Genomic DNA, 27,826 nt, shown 5'->3' on the forward strand with positions numbered 1-27,826 from the left:
AATTCAAAATTACATACATACATACATTTATACACATATCTAACTATGCGCGAATATATTATATTATAAATTATATATTACATATCTAAATATGACACGCACCAAAAAATATCTCTGCAAAAAACAATAATTATGTCTCATATTTAATTTTAGTACAAGTACTAATGGCTCACCTGGGATGACTGTACAAAACATATGTATGTACATATGTACTATATATATTATATAATATATACAAAAATCTGCATAATACTGTTTTTTGAAATGCTCGCTTTTAATAAAAAAAACGACAAAGAAAACAATCAAAACAAAAAAGGAAATGATATTCAAGAGTCACGTTGCTATTTTCGCACTAGCGCAGGTACCTTATATATTTTCTAAAAGCACATATATACATATGTACATTCATATAAACTTAATTTCTGCTTTCTTTCGGGCAGACAATATAGATTTGTCGACATACAATAAATGTGTGTGATGAAGTCACAGGCGTGTGCAAATAATAATACTTAAATATATACAGAGAAAATATTAAAATACATATATACATAATTATGTATATGTATTTATATATTTTTCTATACAACTATTATCAATAAACAAAATTAAATCAAATTAACTGTTATATATGTACATTTATACTGGCAGGGTTGCAAATAATGCATTAAAAAAATAATTTAATTAATATTTGAATTAATTTTTTTTTTTTTGTAATCTGAGTTACAGTATTCAAAATACAAATAAAAAAATTTAATCCTGCATACCGGATTAAAAAATAAATTAAAAAAGTTGATTTCCAAAAAACGGATTAAAAATTTTATTTTAATTTTGAAAAATCCCAACATTGAGATTAAAAAATAAATATTTTATTTTTCATATAAAATTTTTGAATTAAAAATTTTGCAACGCTGTATACTAGTATATGGAAATATAAATATGTGAATCAATGCCAACACGCACGAGCACACACTATAGTAGTGGGCAGTTCAAAGTAGAAATTTTTTAAAAATTATTAATTTAATTAGTGCTGAAAAGATTTCACCTTAAAATATGCGAAAAATGGTTGGTGAAATGCTCACATTATCATATGATGCTAGAGAGCTACAAACATTAATTAACAGTTTTGATAAATATTCACAGCTAGTTGAGATCAAAAATGGAATAACTCTGCTTTATTAAATAAGTTTTAATTTTTTTGTTGTGGAGAGGAAGAATGTAATATACCATATGATCAAAACTGAACCGGACTGACAAAAAAAGTTCTTCTTTCACGTAAATCTTTATTATCGCCTTCAAAATATGCTAATGAACCAATCAAGCGTGCCAAGCTCATCAGTAATGATGAGTTTGATGAGTGTAGGATACCCAGCTATGTAGTCAGGCATCTCTTCTACGACTTTTACTTGACGACGTTTTTGAAAAAGATTTAGGTCTTTTGGTACGAGAAATGTTAATTGACTCAACGTACTCAATTAAGCTTAAACAAGTAGCTATCTTAAAACAGTTTAGATTTTGTTTTTAAATACTTAATACCTAAGTTTCAATCAACTTTTTTTTAATTTAAAGGGCACATATTGATCTGTTGTCTATGCATTTGAAAGAATAGGACAACTTAGCCAATTTTCAAAATTTCATGACAGCTTCTGATTACGATTGTTTTTCTTACTCTTGGCATTTCGAAAATCTCATTTCGTTTCAAATCATTGAAAAATTCTCCAGTATCTCTGCAATCTTTATTGAGATTCAATATTTCAGAGCAGAGGAAATTTTTTATTAATTAAAAACCAATTGAACAATTAGTTAATTGACTCAGTTAGTTAATTGCTTTATTGTATGGCACATTGGAGACAATAAGTTGTTAACTTATTGGTATTCTCTTTATTGTCCAATTAGAAAAACTTTTGAACGTAGTATAACTGGTAGTATTATGGCAGATACTTGTGTTCTAGATAAAGTGGATTCCACGAAATACTTACAATATTTTCAAATTAAATTATAAAATACTAATTTTCATGTCTCGCAAAATTAAACAGATGTATGAATTAAACCAACAATAATAATTTACAGTCGTTAAAGTAATTTGAGTTCCCATGGGAGTAGGGTATAATAAATATTGGTTTCGTTCAAAGTAAAAGATGCAGTTCGGTTAAAAATATATAAAACATACATATATGGCTCCGTGATATAAAAAAATATTTTCGAAACATACGAGAAAATCAAAATTTGGAAGAACCAAAAACTGTTTAGTTGGGTGGTTGAAAAGAGAGACCCAGGAGCGCCTGACCGCAAGGGGTCGCACTTATGCCATCATTAAGCCCATTGTTCCCTCAAGATTTTAGTATAATTCAATATAAATAAAAAATTGTCACTTTGTCAATAATAAAAATTTGGAGAATAAAGTCTTACTTACGTCATTTCAAATATATACTATATATCACTCTAAACATTTTAGCGAATAACTTTTCATAGCTTGCGTTCAACTTCAGAGAAATCGAATTTGTATATACTACAAATACATAATCCTATAAGGACCCTAAGTGTTTTTGTTTATACTTAACAAATATACATTCTTTAGCGTTTACTCATGGAAAGTAAATTGCCGAGGAAAAATATATATTATAAAAATATTTTAAAAGAGGAAAACAATAAAAAACAAAATATCCATTAATAATCTTTCTAATATAAATGCGGCTATAAATTGGATAAAAATTGTCAGAATGAATATTTATAGTTGATAAAATGACGCAGAGGATATAAGTCGAGATATATATTTTTAGAGAAAACTTATTTTTGTATATTATATATTCTATACTTTAATAAGATCGTATAAATATATATATTTTTGTATTTCTAAAGAAATTGGTGGCATTAATATTAAGAGGGCACTAAACAGCCTTCGCCATCTCATAAACGATCACTGAACTCAATGGAGGGTGTGTAAGTGGCGGACTTGTTTACAGGCATGTAAAATGTTGCTTAAATTAATATGCCATTAATATAAAGTATATGAGTATATGTGTATGTTTATAGATATCTGAATAGGGTCCTATAGAGCAACAATTTTATTTTTATGAACTTCAGTTTAAATATTAATTTGCTGATAAATTTCAATGTGCTTACTTACACAGTTATCCGTCTAAAAAATCATTCTATTTTTTTAATATCTCTTGCATGTGTGTTAAAGTGCTATGTTTTTATAGTTAATATGCTAAATTACTGTCAATAGAGTTAGGAAATTTCGGTAATTGTCTGGAGTACAACGAAAAGATAAACGGTTCGAAGCGACCGTTTCTGATTGTCTTTTTGATTAAAGTACGTTAATTGATAAATATTGTAGAGTTGTTGTCACTCAGAATTATTCTTAATATAAAAGTTTTCTCTACCTGCCCTTACGTCAAAGCTCATACGCAGAAATCGACTGCAATTCTCGACTAGAGATCTTGCTTAGCATTTGCTAGATATTTCTTCAAGCTTATTTTTGTGTGGGTATACGAAAAATGGAGCTCTATAAATCGCCATTGTTTGCCTAATGAACATTTTCATAAAGTTCTCCAAGTACTATGAACCTATGATTTTTCGAGTATTAGTCACGCACCCAAGCCATTATAGCTACAGAGGTCGTAAACATTAATTCTAAGTATCATATCAAATTTTATCAAGGACCCAAAGGTTCATACCTTATAGGTATGCATAAAGACCTCCATTCTTTTGAGAAAATTTTCAATAAATCGACGCTAAGATTCTGAACTTGAACACAGGTCTTATACTTGTATAATATAAAAATGAAATATATTACGAAGAGCTAATAAAACTATCACGAATAGAACCAGATGAGAACAAATCCCGAACTCTGGTATGTACTACATTCCTGCTGATCTAGAAAAATATCCGCTTCGCTTTCAGCTTTCTACATAGCTTTCGCTTTTCGCTCAAGAAATTATATTTTCAGACAGTAGACATGAACCGCCTTCGACCACAAACTTGCTTAAATAATTATAAACCGAAACTATTTTGCAACCCTTTTTATTAACCCATTGTAAAATTTCTAGAACGACGCATTTCGGCCTTCCAGTTACGACCAATCGATTCCGTTGAAGATGAGACCTCATCCTCAGGCAAAGAAGACAGCTCACCTGAGTCTCCACACGCTCAGCAGCCCGGCGCACCACAATATGGTCAATACTTGGCCATCAATGGGCAAGCACCACATCAGGGGCGTCCACGTACGAAGAAGCCACGCAGTAAATCATTGCAGCCACAGTCAAACATAGTACCGTGGCGTAAATCATCACGACCACGACGTGGTCGTTCGCTAGATAAGCAACCCTTCTTCCCCGGTTACAAGCCGGAACCAGTTAAATCATGGAAAGAGGAAACGATAAGTCTGAAACCGACACCAATCGAGAAGAAAGTCATTCCAAAAATGGAAGCCGCCAAGGTTGAGCTCAAATCCATTAAGGAACAACGTAATCAGGGTTTGATGGGTATCGGCGCAACGCTCGATCAAATTATCGCTGGTAAGACTGAAAAGGAAGCGATTCCTTGGATCGTAATGCGTGAGAAATTGAAACATGTCGAGAGTGTGCAAAAACAATTGGACAAATTCGATTTGGATGAAGTGTATCTGCGACCACTCGAACAGCCAATAGTGACAGATCAAAAAGCACCACATCAGGCGCAAGAGCAACAAGAACAAATTGAACGTACCAAAGAGATACAGCGCCTGCGTAGTATGGAGAGTATTGAAATCAACGAGATGACGGAGCAGATCGAGAAATTGATAACGAAACATCAAAAGGAAGACGCGGTACCGTGGAAGGAAATGCGTCAGCATTTGAAGAGCGTACAACGTGTCACTAATCAAATTGAAAAGTTTAAAATTGAAGAAGTAGAATTACGCCCTCTACCAACACAGACCGCAACTACACAGGAAATAAGTAATACAACATCGGGCACCGTCTCAATGATGGTCGATGAAAGCTCTAAAGGCTCCATACAGAAGGTGGTACGCAAAGAGCAACTACAGCAGTATGAAGATGTGAATGAGGTCCACAAACAACAGTATATCATAAGTGAAGACATTAACTTGCTGAGTGTCGCTGAACGTGAGAAACTGGAAGCACAACGCATCATTCAACAGCAACAAGCTGTAAACTGGCGTCAAGGACGTAAAGTGCCCGCACTGCAGCCACTCACCTCAATGGAGGATACTTCAATACTAAAGACTGGTGTTACGACTCCGGAACAGTTCGAACAAAGCTTGCAACAACAAAAATATACCACTGTCGAAGATTCGAAAATGATGAGCGTCGAAGAGTATGAGCATCTGCAAATGATGAAAAGTACACAAGAAGAGAAGGCTGTAGAATGGCGTCAACAGCGTCAAGTGCAAGAATTCCAACAAACTGAGGACTCTAGCAGATTGTCATTACAACAACGACAAGATACGGAGGAACAGCAGTTCATACAACCGCAACCAACTTTGTGGAACCGTGGTAAGAAGAAGCCACAACCGCAAAAAGCACAAGCTCAAGCACCACAACCCACTGAGCAATATCCTGAGCAGCCTAAGACTTATGAGGAAGCGGTGGATGTGCTGTCTGAGGGGCCGGTGCCTGTAAAACCAACCGAACAACCTACACCAGTTCTGTGGGAACGTGGTAGAAAGAAGACCACAACACAACAACAGCAAATCACTGAAATACAACAAGTCACTGAAGTAGCACAACAACAATTCGTGGAACAGCAACAACTAATCGAACAAAGAGAATTTGTTGAGGAAACTAAGAAGACTAGCGTACGTAAAACAATTGCGCCACGTGAACCTGAACAGAAAATGGAGCAAGTTGTACTCAAGCCGACACCACGCCCACGTCCGAAGTTAACACAAAAGACTGAAGAAGTGCAAATACAAACTCTGAAACGCACACAAGCTACACATACCGTTGAAGAACAGCCAACAAAAACCTTCGAGCAAGCTGTGGATACACTTGAGGAAGAGGCAGTGCCTCAACAGCCGATTGCACCCGAACCCTTATTGTGGGAACGTGGAAAGAAGGCCACTAAGATTGAAGAAGTAATTGCTGAACAACCAATTGAAACTTATGAGGAGGCTGTGGATGAACTTCCTGAGCAACTTGTATCACAGATCCCAGAACAGCCTCAACCTGTGTTGTGGGAACGTGGCAAGAAGAAGCCTACTGTGCAACCAGAAATAGTAGAGCAAGTGGAGCAACAAACTGTGGTGGAAGAGGTTAAGAAAGTTACACGTAAAGTAATACCACAAGAGCCGGAAGAAAAGATGGAACAAGTGGTGCTTAAGCCAACACCGCGACAGAAACCGAAAGAAGCACCCAAACCTGAGGAAGTGCAACTTAAGCCCGTCAAGCGACCACAACCAACACGCGCTACGGAAGAAGATCAGGTGCAACCAACGAAAGCATACGAAGAAGCAGTTGATGAACTTCCTGAAGAGCCAAAACCACAGCAACAAGAGCAACAACCGGTCTTATGGGAGCGTGGTAAAAAGAAACCTATCAAACCTGTAGAGGAAAAGGTGGAAGAGGTTGAACAAAAGGTAGAGGAACACATTTCGGAAGAACTGACCGTCGTTGAGGAAACTAAAAAGAAGGCTGCGCGTAAAATTATTCCACAAGAGCCAGAAAAAATGGAACAAGTGGTGCTCAAACCTACACCAAGACAGAAACCCAAGGAAACGCCAAAGGCTGAAGAAGTGCAGTTAAAACCCACAAAACGCCTACAGCCAACACAAGTCGTTAAAGAAAAGCCATTGGAACCCGCGAAAGCATACGAAGAAACTGTGGACGAAATAACGGAAGAGACAGCTCAAGTCGAAGAACAACCGCAACCTGTTATATGGGAACGTGGTAAAAGAAAGAAGCCTGTTAAGCCAACCGAAGAGAAGTTAGAAGAGGTTCCCGTACTGCAAACACAAGAAGAAGTGGTTGATGTAATGGAGGAGCCTAAACCAGAGCAACTTGAAGAGAAGCCTGTGCTATGGGAACGTGGTAAGAAAAAACCAAAGGACGAAGAAGTTCAAGTTGTCGAAACCCAGAAAGAGGAATTGAAAGAACAAGAAGTCGTAGAGAATAAGAAGGTCAAGAAAATTAAGAAACGTCCAAGCGTGACTGAGGTAGTACAAACTGAAGACGTAGTAACAACGGTTGAAGAAGAAGAAGTTATTGAAGAAGTGCCCGAAGAGACACAACCAACAATTGACGAATACAAAGCAACAGATATCGTGGAGAAATTCAAAACAAAGAAAGTCAAGAAACCGAAAGTGAAGCCAGAAGAAATTGAAATTACGGATACTCCAGAAGAAGTTGTGGAAGAAGCTGTTGAAGATGTCAGTATTGTAGAAGAAAGCGTTGAAGAAAAGAAACGTAAAGTTAAAAAGGTGAAGAAACCTAAGAAGGTGAAAATTGCCGACGATGTAGAAGAAATTCAACCTGAGGAAGAAGAAGAGGAGGAAGAAGAAGAAATACGGCCAGAAGAACCGGTGCCAGAAGAAAAGGCACCCATAAAACGTAAAGATATCAAACCACAAGAGCCTGAACAAGTCGAAAAGGTGACCCTTAAACCGGTACCACGCAAACAGTTACCCAAACTAGAGCAAGAGAAACCAGAGGAAGTCACCCTCAAACCATTTAAGAAACCACGATCTTCTGAAGATGCGCAGCAACCCACAGAGTTGGAAACTCACGAAGATGTTCTTGAAAAAGTCGCCATAGAAGTCATCGAAGATGTCACGAAGAAACGTGTCAAGAAGAAGAAGCCCAAGAAGAAGACCATTGAGCAAGACGAGGAAGGGGAAATCGAACTACCCACAGAAGAGGTAGAAGAGGAAGAGGAAGAAATCGTAGAATCTGCTCCAGAAACTGAAGAACAACCAATCGGAGAAGTTGTAGAAACGGCAGAGGTTACACCACAACCCAAGCCTAAACCCAAACCAGTACCAGTAGAAGAAAAGGTGGAAGAAGTTTCACTTAAACCAATAAGAAAAGTTAAAAAGCCTTTACCTGAAGAACAAACCATCGAGGAGGTAAAACTTAAGCCTGTAAGACGTCCCCAACAGGTGCCAGAAGAGCAGCAGCTCGAAGAAGTAGTGCTCCAGCATGTCGAGAAACAGGCAGAAGAAATCATAGTTGAAGAAAAGAAAAAGACAAAGCGTGTTAAGAAGTCAAAACCAGAGGACTTGCCGGAAATACCAGATGCAGAGCCAGTACAACTTGAAGAAGCCGAGCATTATGATATTGAAAAGGAACCTATTGTAGATGAACCACAACCGCAAGTGCCTTGGAAGCGTGGCGAAAAGAAGAAGCCTGTCGAAGAACCTATTGAAGAAAAACAATTGCCAACAGGTAAGAGAAGACCACGAGTGGAAGAACAACCAGAGGAAGTAAAACTCAAACCAATACCACAAAAACCGAAAGAAGAACCGGTGCAACCAATTAAAGAAGTAACAGCACCTAAATTGGTGCCTGAAGAACGACCACAACCAGAAGAGGAGGAAATCGAAATCACGCCTATACCCGTCGAAGATGACACCAAGCCACAGAAAGAGAAGCCAAAGAAAGAAAAGAAGAAGAAACCGAAATTACAAAAGGCAACACCGTCAGTAGATGAAATCACTGAAGAAATCGCTCAACCATTCAATGAACCAATAACTGAAGAAGATCAAGTCGATGAAATACCGATTGACGAAATAAAAGAAGTTGCCGTCTCTGAAGAGGTCTTACCCGAAGAAGAAGTCGTGCCAACCGAAGATGTGATCACCACCAAACAAAAGGCACATAAGAAACGCACAAAGCGACTAAAGGATGCATCTTTTGAAGAGCAACCGCAGTTGCTTGAAGCCGAAATTGTGGATCTTGAAGCTGAAGAGATCATAACAGAAGAAACTTCACAAGAAGTGTCACAAAAGACAATTACACTTAAAAAGACTGAAGACAACCGACCACAATTCATAACCACTGAGCAATTGATCGAGCTCGATGTTGATGATGTGCGACGCGGTATCGACATGAAAGTTACATCAAATATTGTTAAGAAAGAAACACGACGTATCATTTTGGACGACAGTCAACCTTTGCCCGAGCTTGAGCTAATTACGCAAAAGCGCATACAAGAGGGTATCGATATGTTGCCCGACGAAGAATTGATCGAAGATCAAACCGTGCCACAAAAGGAAGAGACCACAACATCCGAAGTGCAACGGCAAGAACGTAAGTTGGTGCGCAAGAAGAAGAAGGAGATCAAACCACCACGTATTACCGAAAAGCTACGGCCGGTTATGTGCACACCCGAAGCACCCACAGAGTTGGAGTGTAAAATTGAGGGCTCACCTTTCCCCGAAATCAGCTGGTATTTCAACGATGTGCTCTTATTCGCTTCGGAGAAATATGAAATTACGGTAATGGAAGATGTAGCCAAACTGAAGATCGCTAAGGTCACGCCCAGCGATGTGGGCGTATACACTTGCGAGGCGCGCAACGAAGCCGGCGTAGCGACAAGTCGTGCTAACATCTTTTTAGGTGAGTACGGGCTCCACGTGTGGGGGAAGTGCGAAGATAGGGTGTGGTACGAGCTTGAGATAATTTTCCGTATGATTTATGGGATTATATGTAACTGTTTGAAGTGGCTTTTAAGTACTTTTTCTTTCATTACCGTATACATTTTTATTGTAACTCTATATTGTAAGCCCATCTAATAATTCTTATGTACAAATATATCTATCTATTGTCTTTGTGTCCCAATAATATATATACGCACAACACTTTTACAGTACTCTATGTACAATACACTCAGTATATTTGTAATTAAAACAATATTTACCTGCTCTTCAAATATTCAAAACTCTAGAAAAAGAACAAGGCATTGCACCACAATTCACAAAACCGCTCAAAATCGAGTTCACCGAAGAGAAGGAACCCGAATTGTTGAGAGTCACTGTGACTTGTCAAGTCGTCGGCAAGCCAATGCCACAAGTGAAATGGTATCGCGGCACCGAAGAGGTCATACCCAGCGAAACTGTACAGACATTCTATAATGAAGAGACCGGCGATGTCGCTTTGGAGGTTATTAATCCGACACCGAATGAGGCGATCACATATTCAGTGCAAGCGCAAAATGATTTCGGACGCGCCATTGGCAATGCCAACATACTTAGCCGCGTCGAAGAGGCACCACTGGAGGTATTGAAACCACCTAAGGTGACACCGCTGAGTGCACAAGTTATACCGACCGGTGGTACCTTGTTGTTCGAGGCCAAATATGAGGGTACGCCACGGCCGGAAATTGTTTGGCTACGCAATGGTCGTGAAATACAAATCAATGAAGACGTTACAATAGAAACCACCGAAACTACGACCATAATCAAGATAATCAATATGAATCGTAAACGTACCGGTAAATATGAAGTATGTGCCAAGAATCCAGTTGGTGAAGCTAAATCTTCGGGTTCGGTAATGGTTACCGATCAAGCGCCCGATAAAGAGATTATACCACCACGTTTCATCCAACCCCTACAACCGAAGTACTTTGGTGAAAATGAAGTTGCCATATTGGAGGTAGTTGTTACATCCGAACCACTCTCGTCATTCCAATGGTTTGTCAATCTTGAACCCATCAAGAGCACAAACGAATGTCGTATAGTTTCGCAGGCGAACAAGTCGACACTGCTGATCGAGAATTTCCAGCGTAAATTCGTTGGTCCGTACACTTGTCGTGCGGAAAATGTTGGCGGTTCGGTTACATCGACTGCCACCGTTAAATTACTGGAAGATAGTCCACAAGAAAGCGTGGAAGTATTCGAATCGCCACGATTCGTTGAAGAATTGTTAGAGCCGATTACGGTAATGGATGGTGAGGCATTATTGCTCACCTGCAAAGTGGTTGGCAAGCCGACGCCGCGTGTTCAATGGTATCATAATCAGGAGAAAATTGTGGAAACCAAAGAGACGTTAGTATCACAGGATGCCGATGGCTTGTGTCAGTTGCAAATAACCGAAGTGTTCCCCGAAAATGATGGCGAATACAAATGTGTGGCTAGCAATAAAATTGGTGAAGCGCTAACAACAACATTTGTTAATATACAAGGTAGAGCAGCAAAATGCACAAAAGCACTTCATTCAACACTAAAACCAATTAGAAATTACAAGCATTCTAGTACAAAAACCAAAAAACAAAGCCTTTACAAACAATCCCTAAACTCCACTTCTACTTAACTTGTGCTTGTTCTTGTTCAAAGTTTAAAGTATTGACGTCTGTGTCTTCCTGTTAAACGTAGTTGAACGTTATTTAATTTTGTTTTTGCTATTTATTTATTTTTATTGTCTGTTTGTTAAAAGCATGCACTTCCCGGAAGTGAAGCACTACGCCCACTTTCCCATTCCTTTAACTGTTTATCCATTGTATTTCTCTTAACCCCTCCTTATCTCTTTCTTTTTCGCTCTCTTTGTGTACATAAATAATTGTAGAGAATTCTTGAGATACCTTAATGTTTTTATTATTTACTAATACTGCATAAATTATATTGTTTAAATTACTATTACAAATTGATACTTACAAAGCAGTCAGGCAATACAATAACGGTTTTATAATAAAAAGAGTAGGTTCATACAAGACATGATATTCACAATATTTATACCCTGAACAGAGTATATTAAATTTACTACGAAGCTTGTAACACCCAGAAGGAAACGTCGGTGATTCTATCCAATAATATATTAATGATTAGCGTGATGTGCTAAACCGATTTAGCAATGTCCGTCTGTCTGTCCTTTTGTCTATCCATATGTTTGTCTGTATATACACAAACTATTCCTTTAGATTCTGAGGTATCGATCTGAAATCTTGCACTCGTGTTTTTCTTCCCCAGAAGCTGTTTTTTGATATATAGCATATACTGATGTATAGCACATACAAACTGAACGATTAAAATCAAGGTTTTCATGGACAACTTTTTTATTTGTGAAGGATGCAACCGAAGTTAACGTTTTTTTTTTTGTTTTGATTTTTTAGATAGGTTATGTTTTAAAGTTTCGATTGCCAAAACCATTTTTTTCTAATTCTAGAATTGTTTCCGCTTTATCCGAGGTCTATGGTTACAACTTTTACTATAAAGTAATGAGAGACAATTTTGACGAAGTTGAACTACGATTATGATTGCAAAACTTTTCTTTAGAAGCACAGTATAAATAGTTTTTGGGGATATCCGAATATCGAGGAAACTGAGTTTTAGTAATTTCTTGAGTAATTGTATGAGACCTCTGAGAAAGAGTTAACCTTGTTGGCTGCCCATTCTCTACTTTTTGGTTTGAATGCGCGTGTAAAGCTTGTGATTCTCACTTGGTACCTCTGTTTTCTTAGAACCGCTCTTTTTCTATTAAAACTCAACTAAAAACTAAAATATATTTATACCAAACTAATGCGCATGCCTTTTACTTTTATAGCATTTGAATATATCCCCGATTCTGAAATCACTGGCTCCGAAGAGGATCTCCTGGACAAGGTATATTACAACCAAGAGCGTAATTATGATATTTTTTATTTACGAGAAATTAAATTGCAGACTCTTTCAATCGACGAACAACCACCGAAAATCATTAAGAAATTACCTGAAAAAATCGAACCCAAAGAGGGTGAACTAGCGAAATTGGAAGTTAAGGTTATTGGTAAACCAAAACCCAAGGTCAAATGGCTGCGCGACGACGAAGAGATATTCGCTTCCGAGGAATATCAAATCGAAAATTTCGAAGATGGCACCTCAGTGCTGATCATCAATCACGTCTATCCCGATGATGTGGGCGTCATTAGCTTTGAGGCGCACAATCCATTGGGTGTAGCCGTGACAACGGCGCTCTTTGCGGTCGAAGGTAGGACTTACGCGTGGCATAGCATTTTGTATTATGTAGACAATTTTATTGGTATTGCAATTATGGGAATTGCATCATGTGTTTTAATATAATAAATAATTTAATAAAATTCTGATTTTCAGCAAGCAGCATTAAAATTAAATCCTTATCCTAAAAATCCACTGTACATAAATTCCTTACCTAACAGTATTATTTAACAAAAAATACATATTATACAGTATTTTTATGTCTAAGTCATTTAGTTTAAAATATTGCTAGACTAAGCTATCTTTATACATCTTATATATTATATTATATAGTACATATTTACCTAGAAGACACTTCTTTTCACAGAAAATACACAGATACAGGTTCTTAGAGCTCCTCGCTAGCAATTATACTAATTACATTCTCTACTTTACCATTTTTTTATTATTAAAAAAAAATCAAAAATATATTTAGGCATCGTTGGAACTAAGGACTACCGCAAACCAGAATGGGTAACGCATATGGAAGAAATGCAGAAGGCGCTTAAAGGTAAGCTGCAATTTTTTAAGTCATTACAAATGTATGCCAGTTTCATGTGAACTGGTATAAATTTTGTAAAATTCTCTCTATATTGTACTGTGTCTTGTTATCCTTTCTATATAAATATATGTGTATATGTGTTTTAATCTACTTCAACAAACAAATTAGCAATAAATAAATACCCTAATACTTCTCTGTTTCAAAAAAAAAAAACAAATTTATACGAAAAAATTTGAAAATACCCCACTGTCGCTATTTTCTATGTGTTTCTATCTACTTTTTCACACTGTACTGTTATGTCCAAGTCCAAAAAAGAAGCAACAAATATATTAACTTAACTTAAAAAATGATATGCGACAAGTAACGTTAAAATTCTATTAAAATAATAATATACATACATACAGGTACATATTAATAAATGTATGTATGTATTTCCTTATGTATAAATCAAGCTTTTTATGTGTGTGTAACGTAAAAGCTAGCACCATAAAGCCATAAAAGCTTACCCCCAAGCCCCATCCTAAATAGTGAAAATTATATATCAATACTAGCCACAAGCCTCCAGCCCCCAACAAACAAAGTATACGCCATAAATCAGTTTTCGATTACATTTTAGCATTACAACAACAACAAAAAGCATTTTCGTAAAGTACCAACATATCTTTTTTACAGTATATACAGTTAAATCACTGCTCATCAAAGAAACATTGGCATCGTGAATTCGAAACTAAACAAGTAGTATTGACTAACAACTTAAGAAAAAAAATCACACTAAAAAATTAAAAAATAAAAATTTTATTTAAAAAAAAACTTCTATTAAAAAAAGAAATAAAAACAAATTTAGACAAAAATAATAAAAAATTGTTTTAGAAAAAGAAATTGTTTTACTAAAAAATTACTAATTAATTCAAAAAATATTTATGAAAATAGTAGTGTTTGAAAATTTTGCTTTACTAACAGAATATATCCCATTCCAAACATTTGTTGAACTCCACTTATCAAATTAGCGCTCTTTAATACGCTATATATTTATCACTAGCTTTTACGGTGTTTCAGTTATACATATTGTTTCGTTGTTGTCACTAATGTTTTCAGCATCTCTTTTGCTTCATTTCACATAAATATGTACATACAAATACAATATATTTTCATAGACTATGGTAAACCTCGTAATATTTTTTGAAAACAGACAAACATTTTCACAAATAGTTATAAAAATTTAGTCATAAAAAAACTTACAGAACACTGAAGACACGCCTCAAGTAAGTACCCACGAACATAAGGAATATTTAAAAACTAAAAAACAAACAATTTTTTTGACATATTTTTTATGAAAGAACACAAATAATACAGCACGCACAGCATATTTTCGAAAACTTTTAATAATTTTTGCTACACACCTTTACAGTTAGTAAAGTAAATTAAAAAATAATAATAATAATAATTAGCAAGCTCCCAAAACCGTAGATCTAATCGAGAACCTTTTATATATGTTAAAGTTTTCATAAAATAAACCTCCAAAAAAGTGAATGGAATTTTTAATATATTTTTAAACAATACAAAAATATATTTTTTTTTCAAGTAAAGGCTGATTTCAATACCATTCCAGCCGTTTGATAGCTGGAACCACAATTTGTTCTGTAAAATTAATTCAATATTACAAAATCGTCAGATCTGGTACGAACTTTCTCTAAAATAACAATTCTAATAGATCTTTCTATGAAAATGAAGATCAAGATGTAAATGTTACATAAGAGAGTGGAGTATTAGTTAGCTTTTTATGAAGGTTAAATCACTCAGAAATTCAATATTGTCTTTCTGGAATAAGCTAATAATCAGAAAACGCTTCTTGCAGATTCAGCTTTAGCTTGATATTAGAACTAAGCATTAAATGGTTGGGTTTCTAAAACAATTTGTAATAGCATAAGAAAGATACTCTAAATTCGTAAAACTATTTTAGTGATCAGCTTTTATCCATTTATGTTATAACATGGACTTCAAATAATCAAATTCAATACAAAAATCAAAATTAACTTTAGATCACGAATTGTTAAAAAAGTGAGGGTAATGGTTAGATGTAACAAGACACTTCCAGAACCAGAGCAGCCGAAATGAATAAGTATATTCTTGATATCTATATATATCATAACATTTATTTTCTTTTACATCAAAAATAATCTTATATTGTGTAGAACCCTAACATACAATTGTGTACTCTTCTCCAAATACAGTTTCCTTAAACGTTACAATGACCGCAATTCTGGTGTATTTGTGTACTAAACAACTATACTCTATATAGTAGTGGCACTATCTACTTTCTTCCCCTATGTCACACCACCACTCCCCCTCCAGCTCGTCCTTTTAGTTATAAGTGAGCGCTGTAAATTAGCTTAGCTTTATCTAAAAACTATGAAACTTGCCATTATCTTTGCTTGTAGCCGCTAAATGCTCGCCATCGATAGTAAACGAATTGCGTGATTGCCGTGCAGCCACCGGCCAAATTGCCAAATTCGAAATTCAATTTGCCGGAAACCCCAAACCAGGTACAGTATTGCCACATGCAATAAGTGGTGGACATATAACATAGAACGCCAGCAGCTAGACTTAGTGGCACTAACAAATATATTTACCTTTTCTAATTGCATTAGATATACAATGGTATTTTAACAATGTACAGCTTAGAGAATCTAACAAATATCGCTTGCGCGTCGAAGAGACCATAGCCTCGTTAGAAATACTAAACGTCACTTATGAAGACATCGGCTTCTACACATGCAAATTGATCAATGAGATCGGTATGACTATGTCGCGTGGCAAATTCGATCTTGCCACAGCGACAACAACAGTCACCGAAACTGAAAGCGAACAGAAATTGAAGAGTAAGAAGAAAACAGTTGTGAAGAAATCAACTGCCAAAAAGTCCAGTGAGCAACAGCAAAAACTGCATAAAACTGAAATAACAATTGTACCCACTGAGGATAGTGATGTGGAGACCACCGTGAATGTGGTTAAAGTGCAACGTCCCGTTTCGGTATTGGTCGAAGAGAGTGGCGTTTCCGAAGTGATGGAAGTGAAAGATCGTAAAATTGCTGACGCTGAATTGTTGGCCACACAACAGCAGAGTAAAACTACAACAACAACCACTACAACAAAGACCACCGAAACGATTGAGATCACCGAAACCGTACAAACGATACGTCAAAAGATCTCACAGAAGATCATATCGATTGAAGATCTGCTGGTGATACGACAACATGAGGAGATCAATGAATTGCTCGAAACTATTGATGCCAGCTCCTTTGGCTCGACCGGCGAGGCAGCGTTGCGTGATTTAGCCAGTATTGGAATGTTGTTGCGTTACGGTTGTACAACTTATGAAATTATCTATATGTATGAGCAGAATATTTTCATTTCCTTGCAAAAGGCTGAATCGCAAGCGGCCTTAGTGCAATTGGTCGAACGCGAGGGTCACGAAGAGTTGATCACACAAATACTAGGTGAATCGACGACCGAGGATGAGACCGTGCTCGCCGCTACCGTGGGCTTCAAGGCATTCATACGCATGATCGAGACGTGTGAAATAACAATTGAGACAGTGATTAGGCGCTTTGTAAGGGAAGATTTTATATCGCAAGACTGGACGATATCCGCAAAAGAGGTTTGCTACGCTTTGCATGTCATTGTGTTTGACTCTTTTGCTTTTTGTATGTATCAATATACCATAGCATGTAGGTTTAGAAATTAAGAGGTTAGTAACTTTAGCATAGGATATTCGAGTAATGAGGTTTTTCGTTAGGTTTCATAGTGTTTACCATACAAATTAAACCTTTCTTATTTGACAAGATATATACACGAAAATTTGCATAGATTATTTTCCAAGGCAATGCCACAATCTTCTAAACAAATTGTTCATATTGGACCACTATAGCATATAGCTGTCATACAAGCTGATCCGTGAAAATCAAATCATTGTATTGAGATATTTTTTAATTGACCATATATCTTTACGAAACTTAACAAGAATTATTTTCTAAGCCAATGCTATAATTTCCCAACAAATTGTTCAGATCGGATCATTATAGCATATAGCTGTAATACAAACTGACCAAACAAAATCAAGTTCTTGTTATGAAAACTTCTTTATTTCACAAGTTATATTCACAAAATTTGGCATAGGTTATTGTCCAAGGCAACTCTACAATCTTCGAATATATTTTTCAGATCAGACCACTATAGCATAAAGCTGTCATACAAACTAGCCAATCAAAATCTAGATAAAGATCTTTTATGCTATAAGAGATGTACTTGTGAAGCGTATTATAGCTTTGGTGATGTCGAAGTAAATGTTTTACTTTTTATATTTCATTTTAAAATTATTGTTAAGTTAGGTATAAAAAGATAGCAATTTTAAGTACTCACCGACATAGACAGTAAAGAGTCATAGGAACTGAGAAGAAGTCTTTGGTTAGCAAAACTAGCACTACTAGGCTAGTATTTTTATTTTTCAAACAAACTGTATTGCACAAAAAGATATTGTAGTTTAGCAATATTGAAATCACATTTGCGAAAACTCTGTAATGAAAAAGAAATAAATAAGAAATTAGAGCGCTAACTTTCAATTATAATTTTTAATTTTTTTCATTATTAATGCTTACTACTATAATAATATAAGTATAAACGCATTATCTGTATATATTTATGTATATAAATATGTGATTCTTCTCTTTCCGCCTAACACTTCTAACACATGCGCACACGCACATTTAGAGGACAATTGAAACGTCGCAAATAATTGAAAGTCACGAAGCCATAACGCATATTAAATACGGTAAGCAAGAGTTAGCAAAAATTATAACATTATTAAAAAAAAAGCAAAATATTAAAATTTTTTTTATATTTAGACATAAGACTTGTAAATCGCTTTAATGGAAATGCAAATTTTCTTTTGTTGTTTTTTTTTCATTTTTATTTCGTATGCGCAATGAAATTTGCTTCCAAAAACCGCTTGCTTATCGCTTGCCGCATAATTGCCAAATGCCAAATGCCACCAAAACCATGTCAAATTAACAGAGGAAACATTCGTCGAGGAGCGCACGCTAGTCGTCGAAGAAGGTTTGAATATAGAAACTGTAGAAACTGTAGAAATTGAAGAATTGTAGAATGCCCAAAAAAAAAAATAAAAATAAAAATAATTAAATTAAAAAATAAATTTAAAAAACTGTAGTAACCAAAGCAGGCCACCAAAATCCAACAGTGTCTCCACCAAAAACCAAATATTGATTAAAAATTAATGTTTCAAAAAATTAAATATAATTGTAAAAAATTAAAAAAAAATAATCAAATCAACCCAAAATTATACCAATTACATATAAAATAATTTAGCATTAATACATACTTATATAAAGAAAAAGTAATAATACTATTAATAGTAATTTGTTTTAACAATAAAAACAACAATAATATTAATCAACTCAATACGAAAGTTATCTTTTCGCAGTGAATTCTCAAAAAATTTACAAAATTTACAAATTTTCCCCCACTGAAGTCACTACTTACCATCACTACTATTACTACTGGCGTCCATCAGCCGTACAACTAGTGCTAATGCTAATACCAAATACTACTCTTGCTATTATTTATTACTACTAATTTTGCTACCAACTGTCCTACTACGAATTTAAGTACCAAAAAAAAAAAAATAAACACGAAAAACAATAATAACAACTTTACCACATGTGTACAAGTGTAGTTACTTCAAACTCTTTTTGGAAGGCTGCGTCTCAGGCAAATCGTAAGCGTAATGTGTGAACGCCCTTCGCCATTTGCACTACTCTTTTCCACTCGCATTGCACGCCTGCGCCGCCGCGCTGTTATCATATAAGCTTTACTGCTACTATTTAATTTTCAATTTTCTTTAACATTATTCTTAAGCTTTCTTCCAGCTTTTAAAATTTTTCGACTATATATTTTATGCTCTCAAACTATTTTTAAAATTTGTTTACTAATTTTTACTATTTAACTGCCAATATTAATTTTTCATATTTAGTACTTTTTAAGCCAGTTTAGCCGCCTATTGCTTTTTAATGCACTTGCTTTTAATCCATAAGCTTCATTTTCTAAGCTATGAACACAGTACAGTACAAAATTCGTACAACAACAACAAAGTAAACGTATGTAAGTAATAAGGTAAGCACTTGGTTGAATCTAAGTAGTAGATGTGTATGTAAAGGTATAAGCGAAATTGTTTGTCTGTAAAACAAAAGCAAAAAACGAAAACAAAAATATATACTTTCATTTATACCTAAAAGATATTTTCTATATTCATATTGTATGTCGTACTCAAGAGTACATTGTATATGTATGCGCCGAGGTCTATGTGAAGCTCACAGCTTTTATTGTACCATATCTAACACCAAAACATTATAGGTTATGATTAAAAATGCAGATTCCTTACAAAAATTGTTGGAAAATAATGAATATATAGTTGGATCAATCTTTTCCACAAAATCAGTTGTTCAATGACGTCACTTTAGCTAAAGTTTCTTGCGAAAATTACTACCACGATGATGAGCTTAAATTAACACACAATTTCCTTTTTATATAAAACTAGTTTTCAACTGAGGGTTTCGACGTTCTAACACGGAAGTTATAACAACCTTCTGATTAGCAGAACAGGTATTTAACCATTGCCTTTGGAAACCAAAACTCGGCTTCGTTGAAATCAGTCATGAATCCATCAGGTATACTACACAAAGATTTTCAACGGGCTGTATAAATTTAACAATTCAATTAACTGGGTTCCGTAATCTCACTTAGAGATCAAAATGTTTAATTTACATGGGTTATTGTATATTTTGCCTTTTTCGGAGGATTTGATATCCTCCTTCCTCAGTAGCAAACCGAGACCCGAACCCCCCGGAATTCTTAAGGGGGCTCGGTGCTCTGCAAAAATGTTTTACTGATTTTTTCTCCACTGGCCCCGATTTTCTCTTTACGGCCCTGCTAATACGATAAATGTATATAAGTATACATAATAATACACTGAGAATGGACCCGTACTAACTAATATTTACTATTTGCCAATCTACAATTAACAAAAATCGATTGCTAAAAAATATTTTATTGCCATCATTCTACAATATCTGGGAATGAAACTGTTAGTAGTTTTTGTGCCAACTAAAGTCGAAGATTATTTACTGTGTCAGGTGAAAACAAAGTTCTTCCAGCCAATTAAATCAGCTTTCTGATGACTACAATTTTGTAGTATGTAAAAAAAATATCGAGCTTTGCCTAAAGTTTGTTAAAGGGATTCATCCTGCCCAAATAGCCGGCCTCATAATCTCAGCTTTTTTGTACGTGGCCTCTGATTAGTTTCTTAAGTTTCTTAAGTAGCAGTATGCGAGCAGCGACTTTCTAATTTAGCGATAGCTTGGTTTCAATTAACTAACTTCAGAATCAATACACTCTGGTGGATTTTCAAATCCATTTCATATTCTCTCCGGTATTCAATACGAGAATCGCTACGTTTTCATAGACTAACCTCAAAAATCTTAGTTGAGAGGCTTCAAGTAAAATAAATGAGAAAACACACGCTCTTGGAAAAGACAAGCACTCTCTAAGCAAAAGATGTCATTATACAAGTGTAACTTTTACGAAATTATTCAATATATCAGAATTTTTAGGGAAACAGTTTTGCAAGATATAAAATTGCGTTTTGGAACAAACACATCAGGATGTTGTTTTTTACGATATCTTAAAGAGCCAAAATCTGATTTTTTCATAAACTTTAATTAATTTTACTTATATATGCTACAAATTAGCCGATAAGGAATCTGCATTATTTTTTCTAAATTAGCTGTACATATTTATGCTGCCCTTACATTATTACCACACACCAGAGAAGACTATATACATATCTTCAACACAATTTCTAACCAAATCTGCAAGTTTTCTAAAACCAAATTACTGACACTATAACCAATGCCACAGCGAATAGCGCGCCACCACCAATACTTACAAAGCAACTACATACTTACTGACATATGTACGTATGTACATACAAACATACGTATAAACATAACCATCATTCTCTCATGAGCACGACAAGTTTTTTACTTACTTACATTCGCATTCGCAGAAACAACAGCACCTTTGATAGCCACACATGTGGATGAGAAAATCATACAACAACAACAAGTGCAACAACAACAACAGCTACTATTAGTAGAACAAGAACAACATGAACAAACAGTTATCATAAAACAACAACAACAACTACAAGCGGAAGAAGAAATTCTTATTAAAAGTGAAAAAATTAAAAAGAAGAAAAAGAAAGTATCACAACAACAACAAATAACTCAAGAAATTCAAGAAATTGTAGAAAAGCAAGCCGAACAGAAAGAAACTCGTATTCATAAAGACTTACAAGCACATGAAATGCTCGAAGATTTCTACACCACCGACACAGTTACGAGCATACAATCCGAAAACATACCATACGAAACCATACAGATTCAAACACTATCACAAGAGACTATCGAAACAACAGCGCTAACACAAGTTTTACAGGTGTCCACAGAACGGCCCGAGGCGAAAGTGGCGCATGCCGATATCGCGCCCGTCAAGACTGTGGCAATACAAGAGGAATCGAGTATGCTCGAAGTGGAAGAAGGTCTAAAGCCGCAACGTAAGCGACCAAGTGAAAAACTGCACGAAAGCATAACGGAAGTCACGCGTCGTGCCGCCGAAATAACTGAAGTGGAGACAAAGCAAAACGCAGTTGAACTGGTAAGCGAAAGAACGCCAAAAGTGGCGCAAGCTCAACCGACTGTGGATAAAAGCGAGACTGTATTGGTGGAGAAGCCACTAATAGAAGATACATTTGAAGATTTGCCAGGCGCCAAAATGTCAGAAGAACATGTTAAGCCCACGCTTGTGCCACATATTTCACAACAACAATTGGAGTTGACAACCGTCGACGCGTTGGGTGATTTGCCCGCAGATATATTGCGCGAAAAGCCAACTGAGAAGGCTACTACAGATTATGTGCCGCATAAGAGTGTCATAGTAGAGCAATTGGTAAGTAGTGAGACTACTGGAAAGCATGTTATTAAAAAGAAAGTTGCTGAGAAGCAAATACCAATCGGTGTGGTGATGGCTGAGACAAGCGTTGAAGTGGTGGAAGTGCAACCGCAGGATACGACGGCAAAGTACGACACGCCACATATAAAACAAGAGGATGCAGTGCAGCCGACGTTAGTTGAGCATTTAGCATATGTAGAGAAAGAGGAGAAAACTGTCGATAAGGAGGATGTATTTAAGAAAGCCAAATCGCCGCTAAAGTTGACGGCAAAGGTGGAGGTCACTGCAGAAACTGTGCCATTAGAAGTAACACAAAGTGAGACGGCTGATACTGTACTGGAGCTCAAAGCAAAGAAGATGCCGGACGCCAGCAAAGCTCTTGAGAACTTAATAGTACAACGCAGCTTGATTGGTACACAGCCAGACCTGCAAAGCCCGTTGGAAGAAGTGCCTAAAACGGATATCATAATCCAAAAGGCCGTGGGTAATTTGACTGAAAATATACATGTAGTCGGCGCTGAAATAACCGCGCTCGAAGAGAGACTAACGGATTTAATACCCACCGTAGAACCCAAGTTGGCAATCGCAGAAAGCGAACAAACGCACAGTCTGATTATAGGACAAATAAGTGAAACATTAACGGAAGAGCGCACGGAGGTGCTCGAACAAGTATCGCCAACACCAGGTACTTTAACTAAAACAGCTATAACCGCCGCCAATGCGGTAGCGTTACGAGCCGAAGACTTAATTTGTGATGCCACTGCGTTAGTTGAAAGCACACAACCTAGCGAGCAGCATACGAAACTCGGCTACGAAGGTGCTGCCCCTGTAGCTAACATAGGCGCTGTAGAGACGCATGATAAAGAAATGACACTGCCGGCACAAAGGCCCAAAACAGCCGAAGCGAGGTACGGCTACGTTGAGCAGACCTCATTATCGGTCAAAACAGATCTAATGTTTGAAGCGACAGGTGACTGGCAGTCTGCGCTGCAACCAATTCGTCAAATCGCAAGTCATAAGCAAACGGAAATTAAGTTAGCCGCACCGAACGTGCTCGAAGTACAGCCGCAAGTAATATCTGAGTCATTAGAAACAGACACGCCGAAGCAAGTCGCCGCCACAAAAACAATCGACACCATATATGGTGGTTTAAGCGAAATGCAGGCTGTCCTAGAGACACATACCGAACTTAAAGAACAGGAACAGCAGGTCGAGAAAGCGCTAAAACCACTGCCCGGCAGAGAAATGCAACCATTAGCTGTTTACGAAATACAAATTACGGAAACGGATCAAAAACTAACTTTGCCTGAAAAACCGGTCATGCAAGCTCTACACGAAATCGCACCCGAAACATATACACCGCTCGAGCGGAGCGAGGTTTTAACTTTAGATACGACAAACAAAGTCGAAGAGCAAATAAAACCACACACGGCTCAAGCAGAATTTGGCTTACAAACAGAGCGCAGTACAAAAGTGCAACAGCAAACAGCATTGGATGCCGTAGATGTGCTTGTAACGGAAGAACTACCAGTCAAGCAAACAATTAGCAGTGATATTGAGTTATCACAACCATTAGAGATCATCACAACCGCCACGCATGACAAGGAGTCAATATTAACACAAGTCGAAGCGCCTGCCGCAAAGGAAGCACTAACGATAACCACAGACACATTGCCGGTAGCCGATACGGAGAGCACGCAACCCATGGAAGCTTTCACGGCGCTCGACGAAACACAATTAGATAAAAAGCAGGCACACTATGGTTACACCGAAATAATATCAACAGTGCAAACAAAGGATGTAACCCTAGAAAGTACCCATGAATACACAAGTAAACAAGTGCCCACAGATGCTGTCGCCAGTATGGAGTTAGTGTCGCATAGGAACGCGTTCGAAGTGATCTCGACCAACTTCAGCGAGAAAGAAGTAACACTCAGCGCTGACGTGCCGCTCACCAAAGGGCCAGCTGAGGTGAAAATAAACGAATTAACGCAAAAGAGTGCCATAACCCAAGCGCCTTACGTGCACGAGAGTGCCGGTGAGCTAACGGGTGTGGAATCCTTGGAGACCACAGGCAAGCCGACGACTGATAGCAGCTATGAAATCTCAATACAACAGGAAAGTGTCTATGAGAAGGAAGCCTCACTCGAACCATATCAAATAGGTAAAGAATTTGCGGCAACAGTTACTTTCAACACCGAAGATGCTAAAGTAATAGAGCAGAGCTTAATGTATGAACACGAGCAGACGTTCGATAAAGTACAACCGATTGCGGTCAACGCGCAAGCGGCACCACCAACGGAGAATTTAAAACTGCCGTTAAGTGAAAATGTTTATGACTTGGAGAGCGTGGGCGCAATCGACAAGCTGAAACTTACGACAAGCTCGGCAATCTCGCAATATCAAAACCTAAATGAAACTATTATTTCGGAAATAATTGCTTACGAAGACTCAAGACCTGATGCAATGTTGCTGCAAAAGCATGTCGAAGAACCGCTTGAAGCGGCTGTAACACTCGCCGAACATGCCGCAATCGCCAGCGAAAACATTATTATAGAAGATGCACAGCTCTACGAAGATAAGCCAACATTTACTAAGAAAAACGCAAGCGAAGCAACAAGCAAGCAACAAATGCATGCGCCATTGCTACAAGAAACAAACCTACTTGATGCCGCGACAGCGCTGCCAACGCAAACAGAGCTCAGAGATACGGCAAAACCGGGCGCGGAGCAAACATTACTCACCACGAATGTTGTTAAAGAGGAAAATATATACGAGCAATATAAGCCTGTGCAGGATCAAGAGACACAGCCCGCGGCACATGCCAACATCGGACACGCCACACAACAACTGCCTACGATACAAGCTCCAGAAATAGCCGAGAGGGAAGGTAATCTGAAGTTGCCAAAAGCAATCGCACCACAGCAAGCGAATGAAGCGGACTTGAGCAAAACTTTAGGACTACCAATAGTCAGTGAGACTAATGCAGCTGAAGCGCCAAAGCTGCTAGAAACGGAGGTTGCAAGCCTAACGGAAGTAAAATCGACGCTTACCGGTGCCCAGCATGAAGTTCAGACTACACAAGTGCAAACCTACGAGCAAACGGATGAATTGTTAACGCGTGACAACGCGCCTACCGCTCAAACAAATGTGAATTTAGAAAATATACCAAGACCAGCGCAGGTCGAGACCCTCACCGACGTTTACACCAAAGAAGGCGATTTAGAGCGTTTTAAGGGCGATAAACAACATGCGAAACCCTATGTGGAGGGTATGTACACAGAGACCATAACAAGTGATGTGACAGCGTTTGAAAAAACCAATGTTTTAGATAAGATCGTCTTCGAAACTAAGGCGGCTAAGCCGACCATTGATGGACAACAACAGTTACAAGTCGAGCAGCTGGATGTAGTGTTAGATAAGGAAAACACCTTTGAAATTAAGGTTAAAACACAAAGCGCCAAGCCTTATATAGAGGGCACGCAACACGAAACGCTCATCACGGAGATGGCAGCTGCAGAGCAACTAAGCGATTTGCCAGTGGGTCTGGAAAAAACAGATAAGACAGCACGTCAACAGCTGGTAGAGGAGAGCATGCGCCAAGCACAAACAATCAGCACTCAAATCGTATTAGAAAAAGAAACACCAACAAGCGACGCCGAGCCAACAAAGCACGTAGCAAAGCCACTAACTGACACAATGCAAAATGATAAAATCATCGCCGAGCTTACGCCCTACGAAGGCGTGTTGCCGTTTGAAACCGCCGATGGCGCGCAACCGCAGCATGCCAGCGCCAGCCTAACAACAACATTGACACACAGCCAAATCACAACACTGCAGGAGACATTCACCAAAGAACAGCGCCTGACAAGCGCGCAGCCCGAGCAACTAAACGCTAGCTTAGTCGCAGCGCAGAATATAGCGCACACGACCGAGGAAACGATAGGTCTAAATCTGATAACAGAAACATATGATTTGAAGCAACGGCCAGAGCGTATAGCGCACAGCACATACGCCGATTTGAACGAAAGTAAGACAGTGACAGAATCGCTATCGTTTGAACAAGCGACTGCGCTGCAATCAGAGGAGCGCGCAACTCAATTGCTCACCGGCAGCACTGTGCCAACAGACCAAACCAAATCGGCGCAGAAAACAGACGTAAATATTTACGAAAGTATCCAAGAAGAAGTTGGCGACTTTAAGCCACATACCGTGGCAGGCATAGAGAGCAGCATTGTTTTGCGCGAACTTAAAGCGCCCCTCATCGATGAGATTACAGTAAAACCGGCACTCGAAAGCATGTTGCCAAGTATGCCGAAACACGAAACAGCAACAGCGAACACGCCAGCGTTTGATAATTTAAGCGTCAGTGCTCAAATAGCTTATGAAAGTGCTGCTGTGATCACAAGTCAGCCGGCGGTAGATGAGCGCAAGGCACAGTTACGTGTGACAGACACTCTCGCACAGACAACCATGATGGATGTACCAATTGTTAACGAAAGCGCCGCTCAGCTGCAGGATGTTACACATACCGATGAGCATGCCAATGTTAGCATAACAACACAACATAGTACGTATTTGCATGAACAAACCGAAATACAGGATAACCTCAGCACATTGGACACACACACAACACCAACAACGGCTGCGGCCGAAATGACAGTTATGCCACAGTATGCGCTAGCTGGTAGCAATGCGCAAACATACGAGCATGCAATTCCCCATACCACAGTTCTTACAACAACAACAATAACACCACAAAGCACTTTAACACCAACAACAACAAAAACAGCGCTGCAAACAACACAATTTATAGCGGAACACCCGGATACACACGAAGATACTGCAACCGAAACTGATCAAGCTATCAGCACTTATCAGCCACACATCACATGCGATCAATCAATTGTTGTTGAATACGAAAAAGAAACAACACTTAAAACATTACAACAAAAAGCACAACAATTACAAACCACAAGCGCTCATCCAAATTATATATTACCGATAGAACGTGAGGAAATGTTAAATGAGTGTGTCTCCAATTTAAAAGCAGAAGACAAACCGTCAAAAGCCTTAAAAACACCAATCACAAAGAGCGGTGTTAGTGAGTCTGTAGAGGGAATAACTGTTGAGGTAGTACCAGCATATCATACAGTCGATGACATACAACCAATTAGTATAGCACACGAAAAACCTAAGTACATACAAGAAACCATGAAAGACAAATTAGAAAAAGTAGAAACACTAAGTGTAAAAACCGATTTCGGTAAGTACAAAATATTCTATGTTAGGGAAATTTCTATATGGCGTATTACTTTTTCCGACCCCATCGAGCCCTTAAA

At 37.6% G+C, this 27,826-nt stretch overlaps 1 protein-coding gene and 1 long non-coding RNA gene across 3 annotated transcripts in view; one reads left to right on the plus strand and one right to left on the minus strand.

Moving 5' to 3' along the window:
• The window catches only part of LOC118680386 (uncharacterized), a 290,728-nt gene extending 272,754 nt beyond the window's left edge, over positions 1-17,974 (minus strand). For both annotated transcript variants that reach the window (XR_011397061.1, XR_011397062.1), the window contains exon 1: positions 17,823-17,974. This is a non-coding gene — a long non-coding RNA (uncharacterized lncRNA). The remainder of the gene's footprint in view (positions 1-17,822) is intronic.
• Positions 4,056-27,826, plus strand: part of LOC106617325 (titin) — a 75,959-nt gene continuing 52,188 nt past the window's right edge. The window contains 6 exon segments of the mRNA XM_070111797.1: positions 4,056-9,554; positions 9,883-11,118; positions 12,474-12,532; positions 12,593-12,896; positions 13,338-13,412; positions 21,541-27,750. Coding sequence (XP_069967898.1) covers positions 4,424-9,554; positions 9,883-11,118; positions 12,474-12,532; positions 12,593-12,896; positions 13,338-13,412; positions 21,541-27,750 — 13,015 coding nt within the window. The 5' untranslated portion in view covers positions 4,056-4,423.

Source organism: Bactrocera oleae, chromosome 6 (genome assembly GCF_042242935.1).
Source record: "Bactrocera oleae isolate idBacOlea1 chromosome 6, idBacOlea1, whole genome shotgun sequence".
NCBI classification, from domain to species: Eukaryota; Metazoa; Arthropoda; class Insecta; order Diptera; family Tephritidae; genus Bactrocera; species Bactrocera oleae.